Raw genomic sequence first — 24,438 nt, forward strand, 5'->3', positions numbered from 1 at the left:
GAGAGAGAGAGAGAGAGAGAGAGAGAGAGAGAGAGAGAGAAGAAGAAGAAGAAGAAGAAGAAGAAGGAGGAGGAGGAGGAGGAGGAGGAGGAGGAGGAGGAGAGGAGGAGGAAGGAGGAGGAGGAGGAGGAGGAAGGGGAGAGGAGGAAGAGGAAGAGATGTAGAAAGCCAGAAAGGAATATTGTAAAAATGTTAACAGATTTTTTTCCCCTGAAATGGGGAAGGTATTTCTTTAGTTTCATTTCTATTTTTCTGTTCTTTCCACTTTATTAAGGATAAGCATGGAAGATTTTAATAACTACAAGGTAGGGGAATGTGAAACACAGGCTCCCTCTGTCCTAAAAACTAACAAAGATGTTAAGAGTTAGGGTAGTTGGTCTGCAGCGTTTGCTGAGTGCATGCTGGCTCTGCAGGGGCTCCCTACCATGCTGGGTGCTCTCAGATTGGCAACAGGAATTCTGCCTGGCAGCTTCTCTTAACTGGCCCTACATTTGCTACCTCCTCAGGCGTCCCTCTCACCTCTGCCTCTAGGTTAAGTGGAGAGACCTTGGAGACTAAATGTGGAGAAGCAACATTAGAGAAGATCTGGCTGGCTTAGCTTGTGGATGAATCCTTAACAGAAGAAAGAGACAATGAGAACATAAGAAGAACAGAGAGGGCCCACCCAGCCACACAGTGGCTTCTTAGTGGAGGAGAGAGCTAACACATCTTTATTGTTTCTTCCCATGATGCACAGCAGTTCTACAGAGTTACAACTACCCACACTACAGAGGTTGAACAAGATAGCAAGCACCTGGAGAAGTCGAAAGCTGTGAAAAGGCTGTGCTGGGGGTGGGAAGGGAGGCTATGCTGGGGGTGGGAAGGGAGGCTGGGACAAGGCTATGCTGGGGGTGGGAAGGGAGGCTGTGCTGGGGGTGGGAAGGGAGGCTGTGCTGGGGGTGGGAAGGGAGGCTGTGCTAGGGGTGGGAAGGGAGGCTGTGCTGGGGGTGGGAAGGGAGGCTGGGACAAACACTGGGAAGGGCAGTAGGAAGGCAGGCCTCAGGAGGCTGGAGCTGCAGCAACCAAGATGTCCTTGTAGCCTTTGATCTCCTTGACCTCACTGCTGCTGATGAGGACTTGTAGCTGGTGGGGCCCAGCTTTGATGGGGTAGAGCTCCAGATGAATTCGGATAGTGTGTCCGGCCATCAGAGTCCCAAGGCTGAAAGTGAAAAGCTGCCTGTCGGGGCCTGGAGAATTGGCAGTTTGGATGGGCAATGGGACAAGGAGATCTGCTAGTAAGTAGCACACCCCGTCCCCGGTACCACAAAACTCCCAGCTTCCTGAGCTTGGGGGAGTGAGGACCAGGAGGTGGCATCTGAAGACCGAGGAAGATCCAGTAGTCCCATGAGGCACAGCCCCTCAGAGATCAGCACCCCAGGAAGACTGGAGAGGGGCCAATGACAATGTTACTCACTCTTTTGTCATCTGCCCATTGATGAGGCCACTCCCCTCCAGAACCATGGTGCAGTTATTCAGAGGCACCATCAGGGTGTTGGTGAGGGTGATGTGGATATCCAGAGCCTTGCCCACCTCAGCCCTTTCAAACACCTGTGTGGGGAGAAGACAGAGGTGCCCTAGGTCCCCGGCCTCACAGCCACACCCCACTCAGTCAACTGTTCTTGTGACCACCAGGGACTGCTTAGAGCATAAATGCTAGTAGTGAGGGGAGCCTAGCTCAAACTAACACATATGTTCACCCACTTTAGAAGTTCAGGGAGTTCCACATCAGCACTGGGTATAGAATTTCCCTCTCACCATCTATTGGAAGATGCCTGCTGGATTTCAACTGAAGTACTGGTCCTGAAAGGTTAGTGGTGTCTAGCATGTGTTAAGTAGGAAACCAAGCACAAGTCCTGCCAGTTATGATTAATTAGTAGTATCTAGTCCATGCACAGGACCAGGAAGGAGTGTCATGTATGCCACCTATGTGCCATCAACAATATCATTCCACCAGCAAAGAAATGATGAAGCCAAGATTCCAAGATATATTGACAGGACAGGACCTAACCTAGGGGTCTTAGATCCTAGCCCAGGATCTTCCTCCCAGCCTGTTGTATCTTCCCAGATATCAGCAGGACGTGCTTGTCCCGCCCCCAACCCCAGCTGTGTACAGTGCTTCAGTGTCATGGGGGCAGCATGGCCTTAGCCTGTCCTGGAAGGCAAGGATTCAGTCCTGGAGCCCAGAATAGTATCATCTGGATGACGAGCATCAATGAATGAGTAATGGACCCAAATGCTCTCTGTCCATCCAGACCACACTGAGGACATGTTACCTAACTTACCTGAAACTCAAAAGAACTAAGTCTCCAAAGAGGGTGTCAAAGCCAAATGGGTGAAAATAACTCTGGAATCCAGCACAGTGGCATTCATCACCCACAGGCCTTACAGCCATGTGGACCAAGCCATAGCCTACTTGGTCCCATTACAACTGGGACTCTGCCCTGGGTAACAGGTAGGGCCCTGCCTCAGCACCAAGCTTATGCCTATGCTTGCAACTCTGCCCCACTGTTCGCCTCACACAGAAGGCCTCTAGCAGCACCTAACCTGGCACCCTGAGAGCATGCCCCGGTGAAAACCACAACTGTGCCAGCTGAGTTATGGTCCAATACGGAACCATCTAACAGTTCTGTTGGCTAGTGTCAGGCATGCTGTCAGCCAGGCTGCCGGGTACAAAGCTGGGCTTGGGAAGGCAGTGGGAAAGGCTTTGGGGGAGGACAGCTCGGGTGGCAGGAGATGGGGAGGACACATGCCCTCCTTTGTGAAGCTTTCCTTCCCTTTAAAGCCACCCAAGCCACTCTGGCACTGTGTCTCTCTGTCTGAAGTTCGCTTCTTGCTTTCTTTTCTGTGGCACACCACATCTTATCCGCAGTCACCTTTTGAATTCAACCATATAGTCTGTCTTAGGTCTGTCTCCTCTCCTCACATCTGCTCACATCCCAAAGCACTGTCTCTTTATCTCCGCCTTTGGGAAGGGAATCTCCTGACTTAATACACCTCTGTGGTAACATGCCTGCATCTGTTCTCTGCCTAGCATCCTCCTCACCATCCTTTGCAAAACATGACCTCCCTAAGACGCCCTCGTGTCCCATGCTTTGTTACATGTAGAGCCCTGGAGCCTGTCACCTCTCAGCCTGTTGCCTATGGTGGAGAATAAAGCCTCGGTGACCGCATTGTCATCATCTGTGTCAGGGCATGATACCCCCGCCAGCCCACGATGAGAACATCTTAGAGCCTGTGTGTACCCATCTCTGTCCAGAGACCTCACCTCAATAGACAAGTGGGGAGGCTCCAGAGAGAAATCTTTTAGGACCAGAATGAACTGCCCTGTCTCTTCAACCTCAGCGATGCCAGCCACACGGATCAGCCTTTCATCTGTCAGCTTGTCCCTGTAACTGCTGTAGGGCAGCAGGAACGGCCACTGTAGCTCTAAATATAGGCAAAAACACCATCTTGAGTCCAAAGGACAGGCTAGAAAAAAACACTACACTCAGAGGTCATTGTTGTCAGATGTGTTAGGATGACTACGCTGGCACCCAACTGCCCAGGGACAGCGACTTCCCTGCCTGTGAGATGTGAGCTGGGAGAGGGGTTCTCTGTGATTTGGCTAGACCAGGCTCGTCTAATTCACAGACCCAAAGCTCCCCCTTTACAGGTGACTTCTCATGCCTGCTACAAACTCACCCTTCTCAAAATCCACATTCAAGTGTACTATGTGTCTCCAGAACGGTTTCCGAGTTCCACCCCCATGCAGGAGGGCCTGTGCACAAAAGCGCACCGTCAGTCCGACAGAGCCCTGAACATGGTCTCTGACTGGCACCCTCTGGACATATAGCATGAGCGGCAGGTCCTGGCCCCACATGGGTGCCCTAACCAGGTGGAGTTGCAGCCTCACAGGCTTAGCCTTTAAGTTCTCAGACCCTAGGAGATCCAGGAGAGATGAAGCGTTCCTTCTCGGTTCCAGCAATTTCCAGGAAGCCTTAATGAATGCAGACCGCTCCTCAGAGGATCCTGGTAGAATAGAACCACACAGAACAAAGACATCAGTCAGGCAGGGCAGAGGAGACCAATGACCTTCTTGGGAAAGCAAATGACTGAGCTCTCGGCTGCTAGCCAGAAGCCCTAGCCATGTATATACAGCGAGTAGCCATACAGAGAAGCACACAATATCATGGCTGAGATGAGGGTGGTGCTGCTCAGTGCTGGCTTTAACCCCTGCCCTACATCTCTCTTCATCTCTCAGTGTTTGGTTCTATTATATGAAACCCAGGGACAATACTGGGTTGCCCAGAGTTGCTAACAAGTTAGATCATGTAATTGCTGAATGTAAGATTGAGTGTGGTTCTTTGTCATCTGTACTGTTATCGTCATGAATATCACCATTATTATCACCATTAGCACCACCATCACCATCATCATCGCCATCATCACCAGCATCATCACTAACATCATCATCATCACCACAACCATCATCAAGGCCAGAGGCTTCTTTTCCCTGCCTGCGTTCTCTCCTGAAATTCAAGTTCTTTAGATAGAACTTCATCTCTTTCCCTTGGGACTAATTCAACATCCAGGCTCAAAACTCAAACTTACTTACTCCAGACTGTGGACTCCTCTAGAGGACTTACGACGTTTCCAGTATGTTTGCCACACTAGCTCATTTAGCGCTTTGAGGGGGGGCTATCTCACTTTACTGATAAGGAAATAGAGGCATGGTAGATGATCCAGGCTAACCCACCTATAGCACTGCAGAGCCTTGCTTAGTTCTCAGGTGGCCAAAGTCCACCGAAGCTCTCCATAGGGATGTCTGCTTCCTTCCACAGGCCCTGTCCCTCCTGAGTGTCCAACTCTCCCCTCGCTGCTAACCCTACCCTGATGGACACAGAGAGATAGATATAGATGTGTGACCCTGATAGAGTTACCAGATAAAATGCAGGACCTCCAATTAAATATGAGTTTAAGATAAGTAAATAATCTTCATTTATACATTACATGTGAGGCTGGGATATGGCTCAGCAGTTAAGTACACCGACTGCTCTTCCAGAGATCCTGAGTTCAATCCCCAGCAACCACATGGTAGCTCACAACCATCTGTAATGGGATCTGATGCCCTCTTCTGGTGTGTCTGAGGACAGCTACATTGTACTCATATACATAAAATAAATAAATCTTATATTAAATTAAACTAAAAATTAGATGCAATATTTGGAACACACTATAAACTATCCAATTCATTTGAATTTCAGATAAACAGTGAATTCTTTTTAGCAGAAGGATATCTCATACAGGGTTGACATGATGGTTTAGTGGAAAAAGACATCCACTACCAAGCTTCATATGAGTTCAATCTCCAAGTAATAGAAGAAGAAAACCAACCTCTATAAGTTGTCCTCTGACCTACACACACACACACACACACACACACACACCACTGGGATACATGTTCCTACCAACATACATGCATGCACATCTATACATGTACACAATAAATACATGTAATTAAAAATTAAAGATGTCACTTGGGACATATTTATAATAATAATTATTTGTCTTAATGTATCTGGAATTCAGATTTAATTAAGCATTCTATATTTTTATCTGCTAAATCTAGGCAAATCTATTCCAGGATCAAGTACCCAGGATCTAAAAATCCTCCCAGTCCCCTGGGAATTTGTCTAAGGGGAGGGAGGTAGTGGTGTTTTAATCTGTGGTCCCCCATTGATATACACACTCCCTCCCAGACCCAAGGCCCAGGCACCTTCTGGATACTTGTAGGAACTGGTGATGTCCAGGCGCTCATCTGACCCTACCATCTTGGTGCTAATTGCTTTCCCAATGTAACTGGTGTTATGGGCCAGGATCTCCTGGACCTGGCCACCCTCAAAAAGCCAAACGACCTCATCAGCGTTCACTTCTGCATACACAAAAGGGGTATCATAGGGCAGCTGGACGTCCCCTTCCTTGATGGCTTTCACAGAGGCAGGGCCACAGCAGAACAACCCTGTGAAGGAAACAGAAATTGTGGGACATGGATGCCTTTAGATACATGGGCCCGAGACAGTGGGTTCTGGCCATGGGAGGTGATGAGAAATGACACCAGAGCTTCTCCAGTTTACCAAATGCACTTATGTGTACTAATTTGTCTGACCCTCACACCATCTTCTTGACTTTACAGGCAAAGAAAGAACGGACATGCTCACTGCTCATCCCAGAGATCTCAATGTCAGTGGCAAAGTTATACCCGGGACCTGACACAGTCTAGGCTATAACCCTGGGAAGTGAGGGAAGTGGGAAATGGCCGTACCCCTCTGGCTATGTGGGTGCTCATTCTCATTGCCTTCCTAGAGAGCCTGGCCCCTGCACACAATCCCCTACGCACCACTGCTGGTTTGCTGGGGGGTGGGGTCCAGAACCTGCCAGCCGTTGTACCCTGGTGGAAGGTCTTTCCTGATCATCCAGCACTCATTCCAGACGTGGAAGTTCCTGTAGACAGGGGAAGGAGCCACAGCTTATATTTCCTGACGTCTGAGAGTTTTTCAGGCACCAGACATTATGCAGAGTACTTTACAGCCTTTGCTTACAATTCTATTTTCTTCTACTTTGTATTAGAAAGTAATTATGATAGAGAAAGCAATCTAGGAGCCAGTGGTGCATGAGTTTGATCCCAATAGTTAAGAGGCAGAGGCAGGTGGAGCTCTGTGAGTTGGGGACTAGCCTGGGCTACAAAGAGAGTTCCAGGACAGCCAGGACTGCATAGAGAAACCTTGTCTCACAAATAAATAAGTAAGTAGTAAATAAATAGATAAATGATAAGTAAGTAAATAAATAGATAAATGATAAGTAAATAAAGAGATAAAGGGAAAAATCCTATTCGCAGTGGCCTCAAAAACATATGTATATTGGAATAAATCTAATCAAGGAAATGAGAGTTCTACAATGAAAACTTTAACACTGAAGAAAGAAATTAAAGAATTAATATCATAAAATTGGCTATACTGCTAAAAGCAATCTGTGGAAGTGACCCCGTCACCATCAGCAAAGGAGAAACAAAGTCATGCCTTCTGTAGAAGAATAGAAGCACCTGAGGACAAATATGCTAAGTAAGTTACACCAGTGTCAGAAAAACCGATGTCATCGCTTCACTCAAATGTAGTTCTTAGATTTTAATCTTTTGACATTTATTTGTCTTGGGAGGGAGTGTGCATAACCACAGGTGTGGAGGTCAGAGGACAACTTTTGGGAGACAGTTCTTTCCTTCTTCCTTGTAGGTTCTGGGTCTTTCGGCAAAAAGCATCTTTACCCACTGAGCAATCTTGCCAGCCATTAGATTTTTATAGATACATAAAAGTATACATGTATATATTATATACATACACACATATATGAAAATACAAGTGAAACTGTCTAGGGGAACAAAGGGGACAAGAGAAGGGGAAAAGGAGGAGGCCAGGGTCTGGGAGGAATGTGCTTAATATAATATAATATAATATAATATAATATAATATAATATAACTTGTTTAAAACACTCTTATGTATCTGTTGGGACTAGGCTCCACAACTCTGCATTTTGATTGGTTGTGGTTTTCTGTACTGGTCTCCACCTGTTGCAAAGAGAAGTTTCCTTGAAAAGATGTGAATACTACAATTATACAAGGAAATAAAATAAATAATTTTTAAAATGTCATTTTATAACATAGTACCAGGCAATAAAATAAAATACTTTACATGTAAATGAGTTTTTAACTATGATATATAAAATTGTATGCAAATGAATAAAAAGCTGGAGGCAGCAAAAGAGAAAACGGAATTTTAAAAAAGTAATTGCCAATTGTCATCAGAAACACTTCACCCAGCAAATGATGGAAACAGATGCAGAGACCCACAGCCAAACATTAGGCAGAGCTTGGGGATGGGGAGAGTGCGTCTCTGTTTCTCACACCTGGAAATTAATAGGAAAGAGAGCAGGAAAGCAGACCCAGGGTGGGGCAGGGAGGAAGAGAACAGAGATGCATAGATAAAGCTCCCTCTGCCCTAGCCCCACAGAGGAGCTAAGCAGAGAAATATAGACCAGTAAGTCCTGGCTCTGCCTCGTGAGGGTGTGGGAGACTGACTGCTAACAACCAAAGCCTCGGAAAGGCCAGTGACACACAGCTGTTCACATGTCCCAAGAGTGCAGGACGATATTCCAATGCCTAAGATGTCTGAACGAGTTTCCTTTGATGATCTAATTAGCCAGATCAGCCTCCTAGGCCAAGGAATTCTCTAAGCATCACCAAAAAGATATTACAGGACAGTCACACATCCAAGGCAAGCGAATCCGTTTCATCCCCTACCTGGGACAGTGCTGAGCTGTTGCAAACTAAACCTCTTACCAGATTTTGTCTGGCCTCTGAGCCGTCAGCATTTCTGCGGTTCGATCATAGTAGGTGTCGATGGTCAAGTTTCCATCTGTGTTGTGTGCAGAATGGAAATTGGAAACGACTCGGGTTGGAACACCTAAGCATCTCATTACTACAGAGAGGAAAGAGAAATGGCTGAGCTCATGTCAGGCAGAATTATGTTTCACGCACTGTTTCTCGCCTTCAAACTTGCAGCAACTGTTTTATTCCCAAAGGGTGGGACGAAGAGAAGTTCCTGCCCACCTGCCCAACTGCCTACCTACCCACATGCCCATCTGCTCACCTGCCCATCTACTCACCTACCCACCTGCTCACCTGCCCATCTGCCCACCTACCCACCTGCTCACCTGCCCACCTGTTTACCTGCCCACCTACCCACCTGCTCACCTGCCCATCTGCCCACCTACCCACCTGATCACCTGCCCACCTGCTCACCTGCCCACCTACCCACCTACCCACCTGCTCACCTGCCCACCTACCCACCTGCTCACCTGCCCACCTACCCACCTGCTCACCTGCCCACCTGTTTACCTGCCCACCTGCTCACCTGCCCACCTACCCACCTGCTCACCTGCCCACCTGCCCACCTACCCACCTGCTCACCTGCCCACCTGTTTACCTGCCCACCTACCCACCTGCCCACCTACCCACCTGCTCACCTGCCCACCTGCCGACCTGCCCACCTGCCCACCTGTTTACCTGCCTACCAGTGGCATCCATCCACAAAGTGGAAGAAATCATTTGTGAGCAACTTAAAACAATAATTAACTTCCCCTCCCCTGCTCTTTTTTTTTTTCTCAGCAGCTCTCCAAGTTAAAAGCAATGAGCCCAAAACACATGAGAATTTTAAAAGGAAAAAAAAAAAGTTGACCAGTTTCAAAAGAGAAACTGTGTGACCTGGGGTACGCGGCTTAACTTCTTTGGTTAGTCTCCTTGTAAATAAGAAAGTGAAGAGCTGAACTGCCTGGCTTTCAGTTCTGAAATTCTGAGTCTGTCATTCTACTTAAAAGAGTTGAAAGAAAGATGAAAATTAGAGGGCTGGGCATGTAGCTAAGTGGCAGAGTGCTGGCCCGCCACGTACAAGGTTCTGAGTTCGTTCCTCAGCACTGCATCCTATATAAATAGCTAAACAGTAAGAGAGTGGCTATGATAGAACATTTATTCTCTGTAGAAATACCGTGGGTGACAGCAGAGATAAAGAACTGCTTACCGTCTTTGATAAGCCAGCAGCTCCCTCTTGTGGCTCCTCAGGTACGTAAAGCTGTGATTGCTCATAGCAGACATTATCCCATGCTTACACACCTTCTAACTGCCTACAACCAGGCAAGCTTCTCCCATGCTTACACACCTACTAGCTGCCTACAACCACGTGTAGTCAAGAGCCGAGCATGTCTTGGGACTAGGTCCTCACCCCTGTCAGTATGGTAAGTTCAGAAGACGTCTGTTCTACCCACTCTTCCTAGGAGGACAGACAGTGTCTAATGGGGATGCTGAGAAGGTCACAATGTTGTTTTGGTTTGTTTGTTTGCTTGCTTGATTTTTAAGTAAAAGGAATAAGAATAAGAATCTTTATGTCTCCAAGCACTGAAAAGCCCCCATCAGAACCACCTGTCACAGTTGGGTGACTTCTCCAGCACTGCGCCTGGACTTTCCACATACCTGCAGGGTAAACAGACTCAAACCTGGCCTGCAGGTAGCCAAAGGCAGATTAATGGCTCTCTCTATTCAACATCCCCGACACTCTGTGTGTGGCCTGTGAGGACAGAAGGACTTGGAGAGGGGCCTAAGTGATAGGTCTAGTCCTTTTCCTGCTCTTCCTAGGATCAGAAGGTCCAGGGTGAATGTCGCAACGACCACCTGGCTACAACTGGGGACTTTCCAGGCCAAGGCAGAATGGGGGCTACAGGAGGCCAGAGTAGCCACAGCCTCACCTCACGAGTAAGCTGATAAGATCTCCTGATGTCTACTCAGATTTATATCTCTGCATCTGAGGCCCCAGAACCTAACTGTAAGACTATGCTTCCCCTCAGAGAGTCAGCCATAAACAGCAGCCTGTTCTCATCCCATGTCCCACCCCCTTCTCTTAGGGAGTCTCAGCAAACACCTAGCATAGGGTGTGAGCAGATAGCCCCATGGAAGCTCTGCTTTGCATGAGGGAGACAGGTACTCTAGGCTCTCCATCTTTCCAGATACTTGGGCCAAGAATTTGGCACTGCATTCTAAACAGTTGAGAATGCACTCAGCTGAGTAAAGTGCCCCTGATCCTCAAAAGGTAGTTAGCAAGGCAGCAAAGCTCTAACTATAAGTCAAGTCTCTTGGGGAGGTCTATGTGTGTGGTCAGGCAATCTGGGATATACCTACTCGAAGCTCCATCTTCCACCTGTTGGCCCACTGCAGACTCATCTTGAGCTGAGCAGGTGGTAGGAAGAAGGGTTCTGCCTTTGTAGGGACTGCAAGTTGTTCTATCCAAATGGCCACCATTTTGTCTGTCTGTCTATCTCTTCAGGCAAGATCTCATCTAGTGTAGGTTAGCCTAACTCCCTATGTAACCAAGGAAGCTCCTAATCCAACTGATCCCACCTCTCAAATGCTAGGATTAGAAGCATGCTCCACCATGCTCAGGTATCCACTGTTAATAGTCTTCATCAAAGAGAAGATAAAATGATTGCAAAGACTGGTTGGTATGCAGGTAATGAACTCAGCTACACACTGCACCTTAGCCATGGACCATTGGTGAACTCTAGACCTTTCATGAGCTGCAATGGACTCTGAGAGTAGGTATTATCATGACCTGGTCTGAAGGGGAAATCAGGAAGAATCAATGGGTGAGACTTCACTCACCCGTGCACATAACAGAAGCAAAGACCCAACACTGTCCATATTTCACAGGCTGCCCGCCCTTGGCCGACCACTGCCGCAAGATGGCCACGCTGCCGTTCCATTCCAGAGGGCTGGTGCCCTGGGAGTAATCCTCTCCCCAGTTCCCCTGAAGCACACCACTGTCGTCATTGCTGTTGATCTGCAAAGGGCAGACAGGCAGTTCGCACAACATTCAGGAGATGACCAGGCTGTCCTCAGGCAGGGGCAGGAAGCTTCTGTTCTTACCATGGCGCTTACCACCCTGCACACATACACCACGTTGTTTCTCTGAGAGTGGTCTTTGGATGGGTTCTTTAGAAAATAGAGGCTCTTGTTCAGGATCTCAAAGCAGATATCGACGATGTCCTCTTCAAACTTCAAGGCGTTTCAGGGCGAGATCAGAGGAAAGCAAAACATGTGTAGAGTCCAGAAACTTGGGCCTTAACAGGCTTTTAAGAGGTGATGTGTTTGTGCGATGGGGACATTGGGGCCTTATCGTGAGACACAATCACATATTGGATATAAATCAAACTGGAAATGTATTAGAATCAGAAGTCGTATTTGTTTGTTAGTATTTCATGTGCATTCCTGTTTTACCTGTATGTATGCCTGTGAGAGGGTATCAGATTCCCTAGAACTCCAGTTACAGATGGTTGTGAGCTGCCATGTGGGTGCTAGGAATTGAACCCGGGTCCTCTGAAAGAGCAGCCAGTGCTCTTAAGTGCAAAAAATTAAGCTGTGTGATTCTTGATGGAAATGCAAAGATTTGAGAAAATGGGAGAGAAGAGTTTTGAAGCCTCAGATTCGAAACGATAGGGCAGCTTGCCTGCTGCAGCACTCAGCGTCTACCCAGGCCCAGGCCCAGATCTCGGGCTCTGAGCTGTCTCACCCCAACACATACCCCATTTATAAAACGCTGAGCTCATGACGCAGGGCAAGAGCAGGGTATGGATACCAAGATTTAAACTTCACATGCTGTCTAAAGTCTCAAAATAGTGTTTCTTTAAAATTCTCCCCATCAGTTTTAAAGCATGAAAAGCATCTTTTATGGTGAGTTATACAAAAATAGTAGTGTTGCAGTGTAGAGACAGGAGGATTTCACATTTAAGGCCAGTCTGCGTTCTATGGGAAGTTAAGGCTAACCTGGGAAACCAAGTCAGGGAGAAACTGCCTTAAAAACCATAAGCAAGCCCCGAGGAGGTGGTGCACCTTTGCTGAAGAAGATTGTGCCTTTCATCCCAGGACTTGGGAGGCAGAAACAGGAGGATCTCTGAGAGCTCAAGGCCAGCCTGATCTAAAGAGAGAGAGTTTCAGGGCAACAAGGGCTACACAGTGAAACCATATCTTGAAAACCAACCAACCAAACTAACAAAAATGTAAACAAAGCCAGGCAGTGGTGATACACGCCTTTAATCCCACGTGCATACAGGCAGATCTCTGAGTTCAAGGCCAGCCTGGTCTAGAGAGAGTTCCAGGACAGCCTGGGCTACAGAGAGAAACCCTTGATTTCTCAACAAACAAACAAACAACAACAACAACAAACTAAAACCAAAAGTACCAGGATGAGGGTGGGATGGATAGATGATGATGGCCCAGTGTGGGAAAGAGCCTTCCACCAAACCTGATGACAGCGGTTCATTGCCAGGGCCCACATAACAGTTGGAGGGAAATGACTCCACGTTGTTCTCTGACTTTCATATGTGCCATGGCATGCTTATGCCAATTCATATACACACATAAATAAGTAAAATTAATTTAATTTAAAAATTAAAGCAGTAGGAGAAAGTCTGGAGAGATTGCTTCACAGTTAAGAGCACTATCTGCTCTTCCAGAAGACCTGAGTTTGATTCTCAGCACCCTCATGGTGACTCATGATTGGAGGCATAATGTTATTGTGCACTGTGTAAAGATTATCCTTGGGCTGGAGAGATGGCTCAGTGGTTAAGAGCACTGACTGCTCTTCCTGAGTTCAAATCCCAGCATCCACATGGTGGCTCACAACCATCTGTACTGAGATCTGACTCCTTCTTCTGGAGTGTCTGGAGACAGCTACAGTGTACTTACATACAATAAATAAACAAATAAATCTTTAGAAAAAAGGTTATTTATTGTGTTATTAAATGCTGATTTCTGTGCCCCCATATTTGGTTGCAGTCCTCATTCTGAGAATCTCTTGTCTCAGTGTTGTGTAAACATTGCTCCCCAGTTATTCCCTGATTGGCCAATAAAGCTGGCTGATCAGCCAATGACTGAGCAGGGAACAGAATAGGGTTGGGCTTCTGCCCAGCCAGGGGACAGGTAGCAAGAGAGAGGAAGTGGAGATTAGCCACAGGGAGAGAGTCCCAAAGAGACCATGAGAAAACACCTGGAGCCCAGAGAGCTATCAGGGGTGGGTGTGGGAGGTGGGTGTGTGGGAGGTGGGTGTGTGGGTAGCCAGATTAGTTTAGAATAACACTGCTCAGTTGTTGTGCTGTCATTAAAGCTTGTTAAATAGATATAATAGTCCAGTCTCAAATATTTAGGAGCTAGATGGATTAAGAGGAAAACAGAGACACTCTTATTTTTTAAAAAATTTTTTAAAAAGTCACTAACACATAATCTTCTGTAACTGTAATCTCAGGGAATCATAGCCTTTTTCTGGCTTCCTTGGGCACTAGGCATACACCTGGTACACAGACATACACACAGGTAAAACACCCATACACACACAAAAAATTGTTTTCAAATGAAGTGGTAAGAGATCTTGCCTCATGGGCTGTTGCTTTCAAATCATAGAAGAATGAAAGGCTTGCCATAGGCTGGCCCCTAGTAGGGCTGATAACTGTACATAAACATTCATTATAGTCGTGGGTTGGCTCTCATCATGCTTTCTTAGTATAGCATAAAAACCTTGGAAGGAAAGCCATCTTTTCTTTGCTTGCCCCTCTCACTGGATGGGAAATTGGCCAGCACCTCGAACAGTGCCCTTTGTTAGCTAACAGTTCCCAGCAAGCCCATCCTCCCTCCAGGAGGTGGTGTTACCTGCCCATAGTTCCAAGGCCTGGAGGTAATGGAATTTGTTTGACCCTTGTAGATAAAGCCGTAGTCACTCATGATATACTCCCGCAGTAGTGTTTCACTTGGCAGGTAGACATCATCCTCTGGGCAGAAAGGAGGAGTGGAGAGAAAAAAGAAACTCACAAGGGAAAGGACAAGCATGAAATAAAAACAGCATGAAAGTAATAACATCCTTCTGAAACAGAAAGCCAGTGGCTGACCTCGGGCAACAGAGGTTACAACTAAACCCTCTTAAAATACAACCAGAAAGCCAATGGCTGACCTCGGGCAACAGAGGTTATGACTAGACCCTCTTAAAATCCAGCCATGCACTTCTCCAGAGGCTAGCAACAAAATCTATGCTATAAAAAATATAGACTATGAAAATTATTAGATAACTCCAGACTTTTGGGAAATACAGAATAAAGTCACTCATCCCCAATATTTAGAAATACCCAGCATTACTTTTTAGAATATTCTATTCTCTTGCAGTATGCATATGTGTAATTAGTTAGAATCAAATTGAATTCCACTTACTAAATTACCTCACTTAATGTTACAGTATGGATATTTTCATCGTGTTATTAGAAATTCTTTGTGGGAGACTGAAGAGATGGCTCGGTGTTTAAGAGTACTGGCTGCTCTTCCAAAAGACTTAGATTCAATTCCCAACACCCACCTTTCCAACACTCACATCTATAACACCAGTACCAGGGGATCTGATACCCTCACATAGACGTTCAGTCCAAACACCAATGCACATAAAATAACAGCAAATAAACCGTTTTTTTAAAATTCTTTGTGGGGCGACACCCACTTCTGAACTTCATGGGAACCAAGCACGCACATAGTACACAAACGCAATATATGCATGCGAGTAAGACACTTATAGTAAGAGACTTATATATAGTAAAATAAAAAAGAAAAAATTCTTTGTGGGACTAAATGTGGTGTTGCACACTTTAATCCCAGCATTAGGGAGGCAGACACAGGTGGATTTCTGTGAATTTGAAAATAATCTGTGAATCTGCAGAGTGAGTTCTGGGCCAGTAGGGCTATGTATTGAATGCCCATCTCAAAACAACAAGACAAAACAAACAAGCCAAAAACCCAAACTTTATAAGTGATTTTTGAGGCGGGTCTGTCACAGCATGCCTATAGTTCCAACACTCAGGAGGCCAAGACAGAGGATTGTGAATTTAATACTAGCTTAGACAAACTCAGCAAGACCCCATGTCACAAAAGAAAACAATGTAAAAAGATGTTTAGGGCTGCTAAGAGGACTGAGCAGGTGACAGCACCTTACTGCTAACCCTGGTAACCTGAGGTCAAGCTCTGAGACCCACATACTGGCACCAACTCTCACAATCTGACCTTCACCATGTCAGTCAGTGCACACATCCACAAGCTGACTTCACACATAGTAGGTGCACACATGCACAAGCCGACCTTCACACATGTAGGTGTACACATAAACAAAGTTAAATTTTTGTTTCAGCACATAGTATACATTGCACAGATATGCAATGATTGTCTGCCAGACTTTGCCAGAAGAACCCGAGAGAAAATTCCAATGCAATGAGTTAGCTCTACAAGTTGGGAGCAAGCCCTACCTGTACTCCATGGGTTAAAAAGCAAGATGAAATTCCCCAGTGGGTAAGTCACACCAGGACCCTGGCCCTGAGAGATCTCTAGCTTCAGGGTGTAGTGGCCAATGACCGCACTAGCCGGTGAGAAAATCGAGACTTGGAGAGAGTTGCTGTCAATCATGAAGTCAGAAGCACTCCAGACGTTCTCAGGTCGGGTCTGGGCGAGGAAGAAAGTGGCTCGGGTCCCCAGAAGCTCTGTGGGCTCTGGTCCTGAGTAGGAGAGAAAGAGGATCCCAGACAAAGTTCAAATGTCTGTGATGGAGCTGGAGGGATGGTGGCCCGGCAGTTAAACATGCACACTGCTCTTGCAGAGGACCTGAGTTTCATACAAGACAGAATTCACGTAACTTCAGCTCCAGGGGATCTGATGCCCACTTCCAGCCTCCCAGTATGTGAGCACACACACACACACTTAAAAGTAATAATTTTAAAAATGGTAAAATAAGTGTGGTGAATGATTCCCTGTGGCCTGACAGAATCACTATCTTCTCCCAACATTTGCTAAAAAAAAAAAAAAAAAACCGTTTGATTTAAGGCTTTTACTGACACTTAAGATTTTTAGAGCCTCAGCTGGGTGGTGGTGGCACATGCCTTTAATCTCAATCCCAGCAGTCAGGAGGCAGAGGCAGGCAGATCTCTAAGTTAAAAGGCCAGCCTGATCTACATAGTGAGTCCAAGGACATCCAGGGCTACACAGAGAAACCCAGTCTCAAAAAACAAAAAACAAAAGAAATCTTTGGGCCTTTGGGGTTTTTTTTTGTTATTGTTTGTTTGTTTGTTTTTCCACTTCCAATCTGTAAAATGAGAGCATGGTAGTGCCAACTTAAAGTCTTCTATGAGAATTAAAATGAGGTCTGGAGAGTTTTATGCCATGATGTGTACTTACAAGTTGTCTGTTGTGGCTAAAACACCAAAGTTTGCTGAGTTGGACAAACATTTCCTTCATAGGACCAACAGTACTGGTATAAGGGTCTTGGGGGCCCCAGAAGAGAGGGGAGGGCATCTCAGAGACTGGTGACAAGAGTCCCTCCCCCAGGAACTTTCTGTCTTGAAGGAACCTCAGGGCAGGGTGAGCTCACCTGTCTCAGCCACAAAGGTGAGATGATCCTTTTGGGGCTGGAAGGGTCGACTGAAGACTATCGTTAAGATGAAGATCTGGCCACGGCGCAGGATGAGCTTCGACAAGCCCAAATCCTCAGTGTGGTGGTCCTTGTTGTTCCTGGGGATCTGCAGTTCCACAGACCTGAGCTCCAAGGCTGCCACTTGGGGAGGGAGGACAGGTCACCGCCCAGCTGAGACACTTGGAGTCATTTATACGGAACCTTTCTGCCTCTCTACCTCCTAACTTCAGGATAACCTCAAAGGGCAATTCAGCAGGTCCTAGCCAGGGATAAGGAGGGCATCCATCCTGGAGACACCAGAGCTGGAGGATTGGTGTCCCAGAGGGCAAAGCAAATCCCAGATAATGGAAAGCCACTCTTTCTATCATCCTGCTGGCTTATGAATAAACATATTGGGATTTTGTATGAATGAAGTGAATGAGCTGTCTGGAGGCTGGACATCTGCTAAAAGGCAAGTCCCTGCTTTTAGGTATGGGGGCAGTGGATTACTTGGGGCTTACTTTCTGATTCTCAGTTTTATTTCAGGTCTATGCAGAAGACATTGTGAATATATATCTAGTGTATAGTTGTAAGATTCTCCTAGTATACTAGTCAAGTGTATGACTTCTACAGTGACTCAGCCCTGGGTTATCATCTTGAGAAGTTGCTTGGACAGGTCACCTAATAGTCCTAGATATTAGCGTGTTCATCTGAAAAATGGGGAGATGATCGTGTTTCTATTTCATAAGGTTTATATCAGCCTTCAGTAAGGATGCATGTGTGAGAACCTCTGCACTAAGCCACACACAAAGAGAAAGTGTTAATCCTGGGGGAAAAAAGACTGAATCCAGGATTGTCCAAATCAAGGTAAGCTGTATTTGAGTGCACTCTGGGCTGGTCAGCCACTGTTTGCCCTAAGTCAGGTTTTCAGACAGCAGCCCTCACTTGAAAGGCTTCTTGAAGTTCTTTTTATAGAGGAGATAAGGGGGTGAGAGAGTTGGCAGCTTATTCACTGATAAAAAGGCAAGGATATGCATCAAGTTAAAGGGGTCAGTGAATGGGGGTTACAAGCAGTCTACATCAGACCAGCAACTTACTCTTGATTGCAAATAGAGGCCTTAATTAGTAGATATCTGAAGGAGCTCTAACATTGGACTTACCTCTTAGTTAAATTTTAGCACCAAGCAAACTGTTTTAACTATAGAGAGAACTCTCACACTACACGGTATGTTCTCAATTTTGGTCTTATTTCAGCCTGTGAGGTATTTGTTTGGACCCTGGTCTCACAAAAGTACCTGGTAATTCTTAGTTACTCTGAGTAGTAGCTCGATTTGAATGTATTCCCTGTTCCTGCTGCTGATGTTCATATTGCATTCATTGTCAACAAAGATTCACTAGGTTTTCCCTCTAACAAGTCCAACCTATTAGTAGGTTCCTAATGACTAGCCTCTAAGCCAAACAACCACTATCCTAGAAAGTTCAGCTGTGCCTGTATATAAAAGGGTTATTTCCTCCAGGTGGGCTTTGGTGACTATTTACACCCGCTCTGGGAAAGTGAGGAGGGCCATGAGACCCTCACCTGGGTCTCCAGCCACTCCTTACCATCTGCTGTAACTCTACCTTAGTTGCACGTGGCCTTCCCGAAGGGTTATGGTATGTGTATGAGTGAAGGAAGCCTGGGGGCAGGGCTCTGTCTATGTCGCTGCTAAGGTGCAGGCGGTTCAAGGAGGAGCACACACACCCCTAAAAGTAGCCTCTCACTGTGCCCTGTAAGGAAGCCCATTAAACTCACTGGCTTCCCAGAGTGAGCAGTCAGAATCCTGTCTCGGTTTGTCACTGGGACTTTAGTTCTAGGAGAAGAGGTGGATGTTGCTTATGTCTTCCACTGTGAAGGAATTTTAGCGACACTGGTTATGGGATCAAGTGTAAGCAAGGAAAAGGGGGATTGGTGCAACTGATAGCAGCTTAGGTAAGATCTCAGGGACCTACATGCTGGAGAGAGAGAACTGACTCCTTAAAGGTTGTCCTCTAATCTTCACCTGTGTGCTTAAGATTCAAGTGACCACACACACACGTGCAGAAAGGTGACCAATAAGAAAAACAGGAAAGACAAATCACAAAACCTGGACCATAGGAAAAGCAAGGATGATTTTATTTGTAAAAGAGTCACAGTGTCAATTAGGGGCCATGGTGAAAAGTTTGAAAGCAGCCAGCCTAGATTCTGTTAAAAATATGAAATTCTATATCTCATATTTGTGAGGGACCTGAAACATTCATGCCAAGACCCCTGAGCTTCCTAAGAAGGTGCTCCACCCTATGCCTCCAGAGGCCCACCTACCTTGAAGGGTACTGTATCTTGAAGAGGAGTGAAGGGCCTCAGGAGCCTTTACCTGTGCTTCACAGGAGAGAACAGGGCTGAGACAGGCTTTCCTGGCTCCTGTCTGGCCATTGCTAGAGCAGAATTCCTAAGAGCAGCCAGCTCCGTTTCCCCAGGTCTCTTCCAGTTTGGGAAGCAAAGGAGAGAGGAAAGGTGCCTTCTCTCAGGCCCAAGGCTGCGTGCGTGAAGAAATACATTTACCACCAGACACTTAAGCTGTCTTTTTAGTCCACTTAATGTAATGATGTGTTGGCTCACCCAAGGGCTTTTCGTGTCAGGGAGACATGACTTAGAATAAAGGAAAAGGCTTCCAATGAAGCCAGAAAGGGAAGCTGAGAGAATCAGGAAGAAGCTCAACAATGCAGGAAATCTAGTAGAATCAATTAGAAAAACACGTCAGCACCCACAAGGCCTGACTTGGATGTGGTCCCATCGGCGGCATTAATGGTGTGAAGAAAAGGAGAGGTGAGCCTCAGACACAAGACTCCTGGCGCTTACTTCATTAACACGATGACAAGGGTATAAAGGATGAAATTATATCCGGATGTATTATCAGCCTTAAGAAGGGGTGGGAGGAGACATTAAAACAGTTGTCTGCCTAGGAGGAATTCTCTGAGAAACCAAAACCCAAGCCAGCCCTGCTCCCGGGCGGGGCTGCCTCCCTCCGCTTGGGTCTTGGCTCTGAGGACATCACAATCAGGCTTGGGTCTTTCTTTGGCCACTGAAGATGCCCCACCCTATGACTGCTTGCTTTCATAACACCTTTATTTTCCAAAGAGGATGGAATAGCATCTAGAGTTAGCCCCACAAAAGAGGAGACCTTGATCATCTTGAACCTGGGTTCCCCCATGTCTGGAACCAGGCATTTTAGAAAACCATAGTTGTGTTAAGAGAAGTTTTACTACAAGCCAATCCATTATCCATTTCCAAAATCATTTATATTTCACAGATCCTCTGTGATGGAGTGTTAATATTGTTCCTGATATGAAGGAATGTTCTTGTCAGAACTGGAATTGAAACCCGGGCAGGCTTGCTCCAGAGTCTGTCCTTAGTCTTCACCATCCCCTGCCTTCCCTGGTAACCAGGTGCTAAATCATGTTTGCTGAGTGGACATGCGTGCTTGAACTTCAAGGAATGCAGCATCAGAAGGACAGTCAAGGGGCCAAGGTAGTTCAAAACATATAAATGTGTCTACAAACATTAAGGCTAGGACCTTACTCAGATCACAATTAAATACACATCAAAAGAATAATGGGATCTATATTTGATCTATTAAAATATTAATAATAATAACAATATCATATTTGTTGACATGTGGAAGTAGATTGTCTCATATATAACAATGGGAATATAAAATTCATACAGACCTTTTAGAGACAGGGGATCCTTGGAACAAGCTGGCTAGCCAGACTAGATGAATCAGCAAGTTCTAGGTTCAGTGAAAAGACCCTGACTTAATATATGAAGTATAGATTGATCATCAAAAACACCCAGTGTCACACTCTAACCTCTGCCTGTATGTGATAGACATGAGTGCAAATGTGTGCTTATATATGCACTTATACACACACACACACACACACACGATCAAAGAATAAGGGGAAATCATCCCCTAGATGCCAAAGGTAAACTAGAAGGTACTGATAGCTATAGGAGAGGTTTCATTCCTTCAGCTTTCCCGTTTACCGAGCTTTTGTTTTGAGCAGAGGTTTCTAGTCTCGGGAAGTGTTACTTTGATTAAGGAAGGGCTTTCGAACAGGAGCGACTCATCAAAGCTGGACACTGGGATTAGTTTAGCTGTGGTGTTTAGCCCAGACCGGAGAGGGGAAAAAGCCAAGGGTGGAGATGACAGCAAGACTTCTGTCGCAACAATCTAAGTCACAGGCTAATGGGGACTTAAATACAGGTGATGGGAAGAGCAAGAGAGGGACCACCCATGTGTGCCAGGGACCAGCCACCATGGTGTGTGGCAGTTAATAAATACCTGTTGAAATCATTTGATTTGCAGGGCCTTCTAAGGCCCCTGCAAGTGTAGGTGAAGACCAGAGCCAACAAAAGAACCCATTGCCAAGGCCTGGGATGCTCCAGGTGGAGACACTAAAGGTAAGTTCCATATGAAACGGCCAGCAGGAGACCCAGCCTCTGCCACCAAGCTCCAGGTGGATTCAAGCCTTCCTTCTGGCCCACTCTGTGTCTGCGCTAGCTCGATCGATTTCCCCTATCATCATCATCATCATCATCATCATCATCATCACTACAATGGTTTGACAACCTCAGTGCATCCTGCACTCCTTTTCATTTCTTCGGCTTTAAAAAAAACAAGAAAGATTACAATTTAAAAATTACAAAGATTACAAACTGGAAAAATTTCTGAAGTGATTTCTGTGTAGTGAGATTACCAGAATGTTCTGTGGGTATTTAAGTGTGAGGAAATTAAAATTTCTCATAACTCAAAAGTTTAAATCCAGCCGGGTATGGTGGCACATGCCTTTGATCCCAGCACTCGGGAGGCAGAGGCAGGCGGATTTCTGAGTTCGAGGCCAGCCTAGTCTACATAGTGAGTTCCAGGACAGCCAGGGCTACACAGAGAAACCCTGTCTTGAACTCCTCCCCCCACTCCCAAAAAAAAGTTAAATCCAAACTTCTTGGTCAAAGACCCAGAGTCCTCCAGAGTGTGGCTCCAACAGATTCCCATCTTATCTCCTGGATCCTCATGAAGTAACTCTGCCTTTCTCACATTGTGGCCCCCAAATGGGCCATGCCCAGGTCTAGACAGCCCAGACCCTTCCTAACGCTCTCTTCTTAAAGCTATGTCTCCACTACACCAGTGTTCCAAGCAAAGTTCAGCACAGGCTCTTAAGAACATGGAACTGGCACAGTAGCTGGGTTTAGCTGACGTTTAGTGAGTGTCAGGAGGCTCCAGGCTCTCTGTTCACTTAGCTCCTACCATCTCTACAATTATCCAAGAGCTTTTATCAACTCCACGTGACAGCTAAATAGAAAGATGATTAGTAAAGTTAAATAACTTGCCCAGTGTCACCTACTTAGTACCATTTAAACTTAGTTTGACTAAGCCACCTAGTTCTTAGCCTGGAGGTGGTCATAAATCAGACGATTCCTTCCTTCCAGACAGCCATCTACATTTTTGTGTTTTTTTTTTTCAAGTAGAGAAATGAACAGACTTTACAGGAGCTGCTCTAGTAGAAGAACTAGGGAGCCATTCCCCAATCCAGGCTTCTCTGTAGGACCCTAGGGGCCAAACAATGATGAAAAACCACAGCTCTGTTTCCATTCCATCATCCAAAGGTACCAAAGCTCGGGCATTGGATGAGGCTCAGTTGATAGAGCACCAGCCTAGCGTGCACAAAGCTCCTGGGTCAATTCTCAGCACCACTGGGATGTAGTGGCATTCACTTGTAACAAACAAACAAAGAGTACTGGAGCCCTCAGGTAGCTTAGTAGCTTGGAACGTAACTGGCCCCACGACCCACCTGATCTCTTCCCATCTTCTGTAGCTGTTTAGGCTCTGAACTACCTATTTTTTCAGTTAATCACTTACTGCTTCCTTGAAATGTTTTTACTTAATGGTGACTTTGTCACTGCTTAATCATTTATACCCCAAGCACAGTAGTTGAAGCTGCTATGGACCAGAAAGCAGTTCCTGGGTTGACTGCACAGGTTAAATCATTAAGTCTTTTGGCTCATGTATAAAAGTAGCTATAAATATGAAAGAGGCATCATGTCATGCTCATAAATACTCATAAAATCCAAACTAAAACCATAATGAGAGTCACCTTTGATCTGTTGACAATGCTTGAAATAGCAATCTCCTGTTTTGTTCAGAGCATACAGAGATGGGCTGCCCCATAGAGTGAGACTATAAACTCATCAGACTTAAAGTCAGTTGATACTCATCAAAACTTAAAGTGGACATTGCCCTTGCTCCAACATTTATTCTTTTAGAAGTTTTGCATATAAAATACTCCTGCACATCCTTGCAAAATTCCACCAACAGGGTGTCATGGTTTGTAAGGATGAATACTAAAAGATAAATACCCATCAGTAAGAGACAGTAACTAATTAACATGTTTATTAAATAAGTTGTGCTTATATATTCTCCTTGGATTTCCCAAAGCCATTCTAGCTCTGAATTTTAAATGCAAGATGGTCTACAACTTCAGGAAAGAAAATGGTTGACTGTCTGAATGGGCTTCAAGCCCAAATGAAGGCAGGGAAAGGAGAGGAAGGAGACCGACTCCACAGTGAACCATGAATGACCAGTTCAGGCTTTCTGGTCTTCTCTGCACTCCTCCCTTCCCAGCCTCGCTCCCTCTCTGAAATTAACACCTCATAAAAGTTAAAGAGATTGCCAGTACTCACCAGGATCCATCTCCCTCAGGTCAGTCAAGGCTCTTCAAGTGGCCGCATTAGGGTTCTGGTCCTGATGCTTCTCTGAGTGTTAGAGCCGTCCTTCCATCATCATGGAGTCGGGTGGGGCTGTCACTTCCTCCTCCTCCCATCCCTTCCCTGAAATTTCCCGTTGTTCCAGGTGCCTTCTAGCTTAAGGAAAGAAGCCTGTCCTAAGCCTTTAAAACGCCTGCTGAGGGGTTTGTTTCTGTGGCCTCGTTAAGCTGTAAAGTTCCCAAGTGAGGGCAAAGGCAGCTTCAGTCTGTCTGTGAGCTCTTCTGTCACATCCAGACTCAGGGTCACACTCATTCTCAACCCTCTAAGCTAGCATCACCCAACAGTGTCAGTGTTGGGACAGGAATGACTGGAAAACATAGTGGCCCAAGGAAAGTAACAAACGAATAGTCACAGAAGGGGACTGTGCAGCCCAGTAGGACTCAGAGAACTTTGCCCCCTGAAGAAGAACGAGGCATAGGGAAAAGGTGAACTGTCCAGGAGATTAAAGTGTCCAGAGAGACATTAAAATGTCTCTGATAGGTTGTTAACTAGTAGGAGTGCAAGACAAAAATGATGCC

At 45.9% G+C, this 24,438-nt stretch overlaps 1 protein-coding gene across 3 annotated transcripts; it reads right to left on the reverse strand.

The window, feature by feature from the left end:
- Nucleotides 1–947: 947 nt before the first annotated feature.
- On the reverse strand, nucleotides 948–23,846 carry Tgm7 (transglutaminase 7). 3 transcript variants are annotated; one of them, NM_001160424.1, is made up of 13 exons: nucleotides 23,837–23,846; nucleotides 17,059–17,241; nucleotides 15,944–16,189; nucleotides 14,316–14,434; nucleotides 11,541–11,669; nucleotides 11,277–11,454; nucleotides 8,409–8,547; nucleotides 6,416–6,519; nucleotides 5,795–6,037; nucleotides 3,721–4,047; nucleotides 3,305–3,465; nucleotides 1,454–1,587; nucleotides 1,039–1,198 (listed from the first exon to the last, which is right to left on the reverse strand). In NM_001160424.1, exons 1-13 carry the CDS (start codon nucleotides 23,844–23,846, stop codon nucleotides 1,039–1,041), a joined length of 2,133 nt encoding a protein of 710 aa, NP_001153896.1. The 3 variants fall into 3 exon arrangements, with proteins under 3 accessions (XP_011238031.1, XP_006500051.1, NP_001153896.1); XM_011239729.1 differs by lacking the exons at nucleotides 11,277–11,454; nucleotides 11,541–11,669; nucleotides 14,316–14,434; ... (1 more) ...; nucleotides 17,059–17,241; nucleotides 23,837–23,846 and adding an exon at nucleotides 9,333–11,149 and having other exon boundaries at nucleotides 948–1,198; XM_006499988.2 differs by lacking the exons at nucleotides 11,277–11,454; nucleotides 11,541–11,669; nucleotides 14,316–14,434; ... (1 more) ...; nucleotides 17,059–17,241; nucleotides 23,837–23,846 and adding an exon at nucleotides 9,135–9,306 and having other exon boundaries at nucleotides 948–1,198.
- Between the last annotated feature and the right edge of the window lie 592 nt (nucleotides 23,847–24,438).

Source organism: Mus musculus, chromosome 2, assembly GCF_000001635.26.
Source record: "Mus musculus strain C57BL/6J chromosome 2, GRCm38.p6 C57BL/6J".
In the NCBI taxonomy this organism is placed as follows: Eukaryota; Metazoa; Chordata; class Mammalia; order Rodentia; family Muridae; genus Mus; species Mus musculus.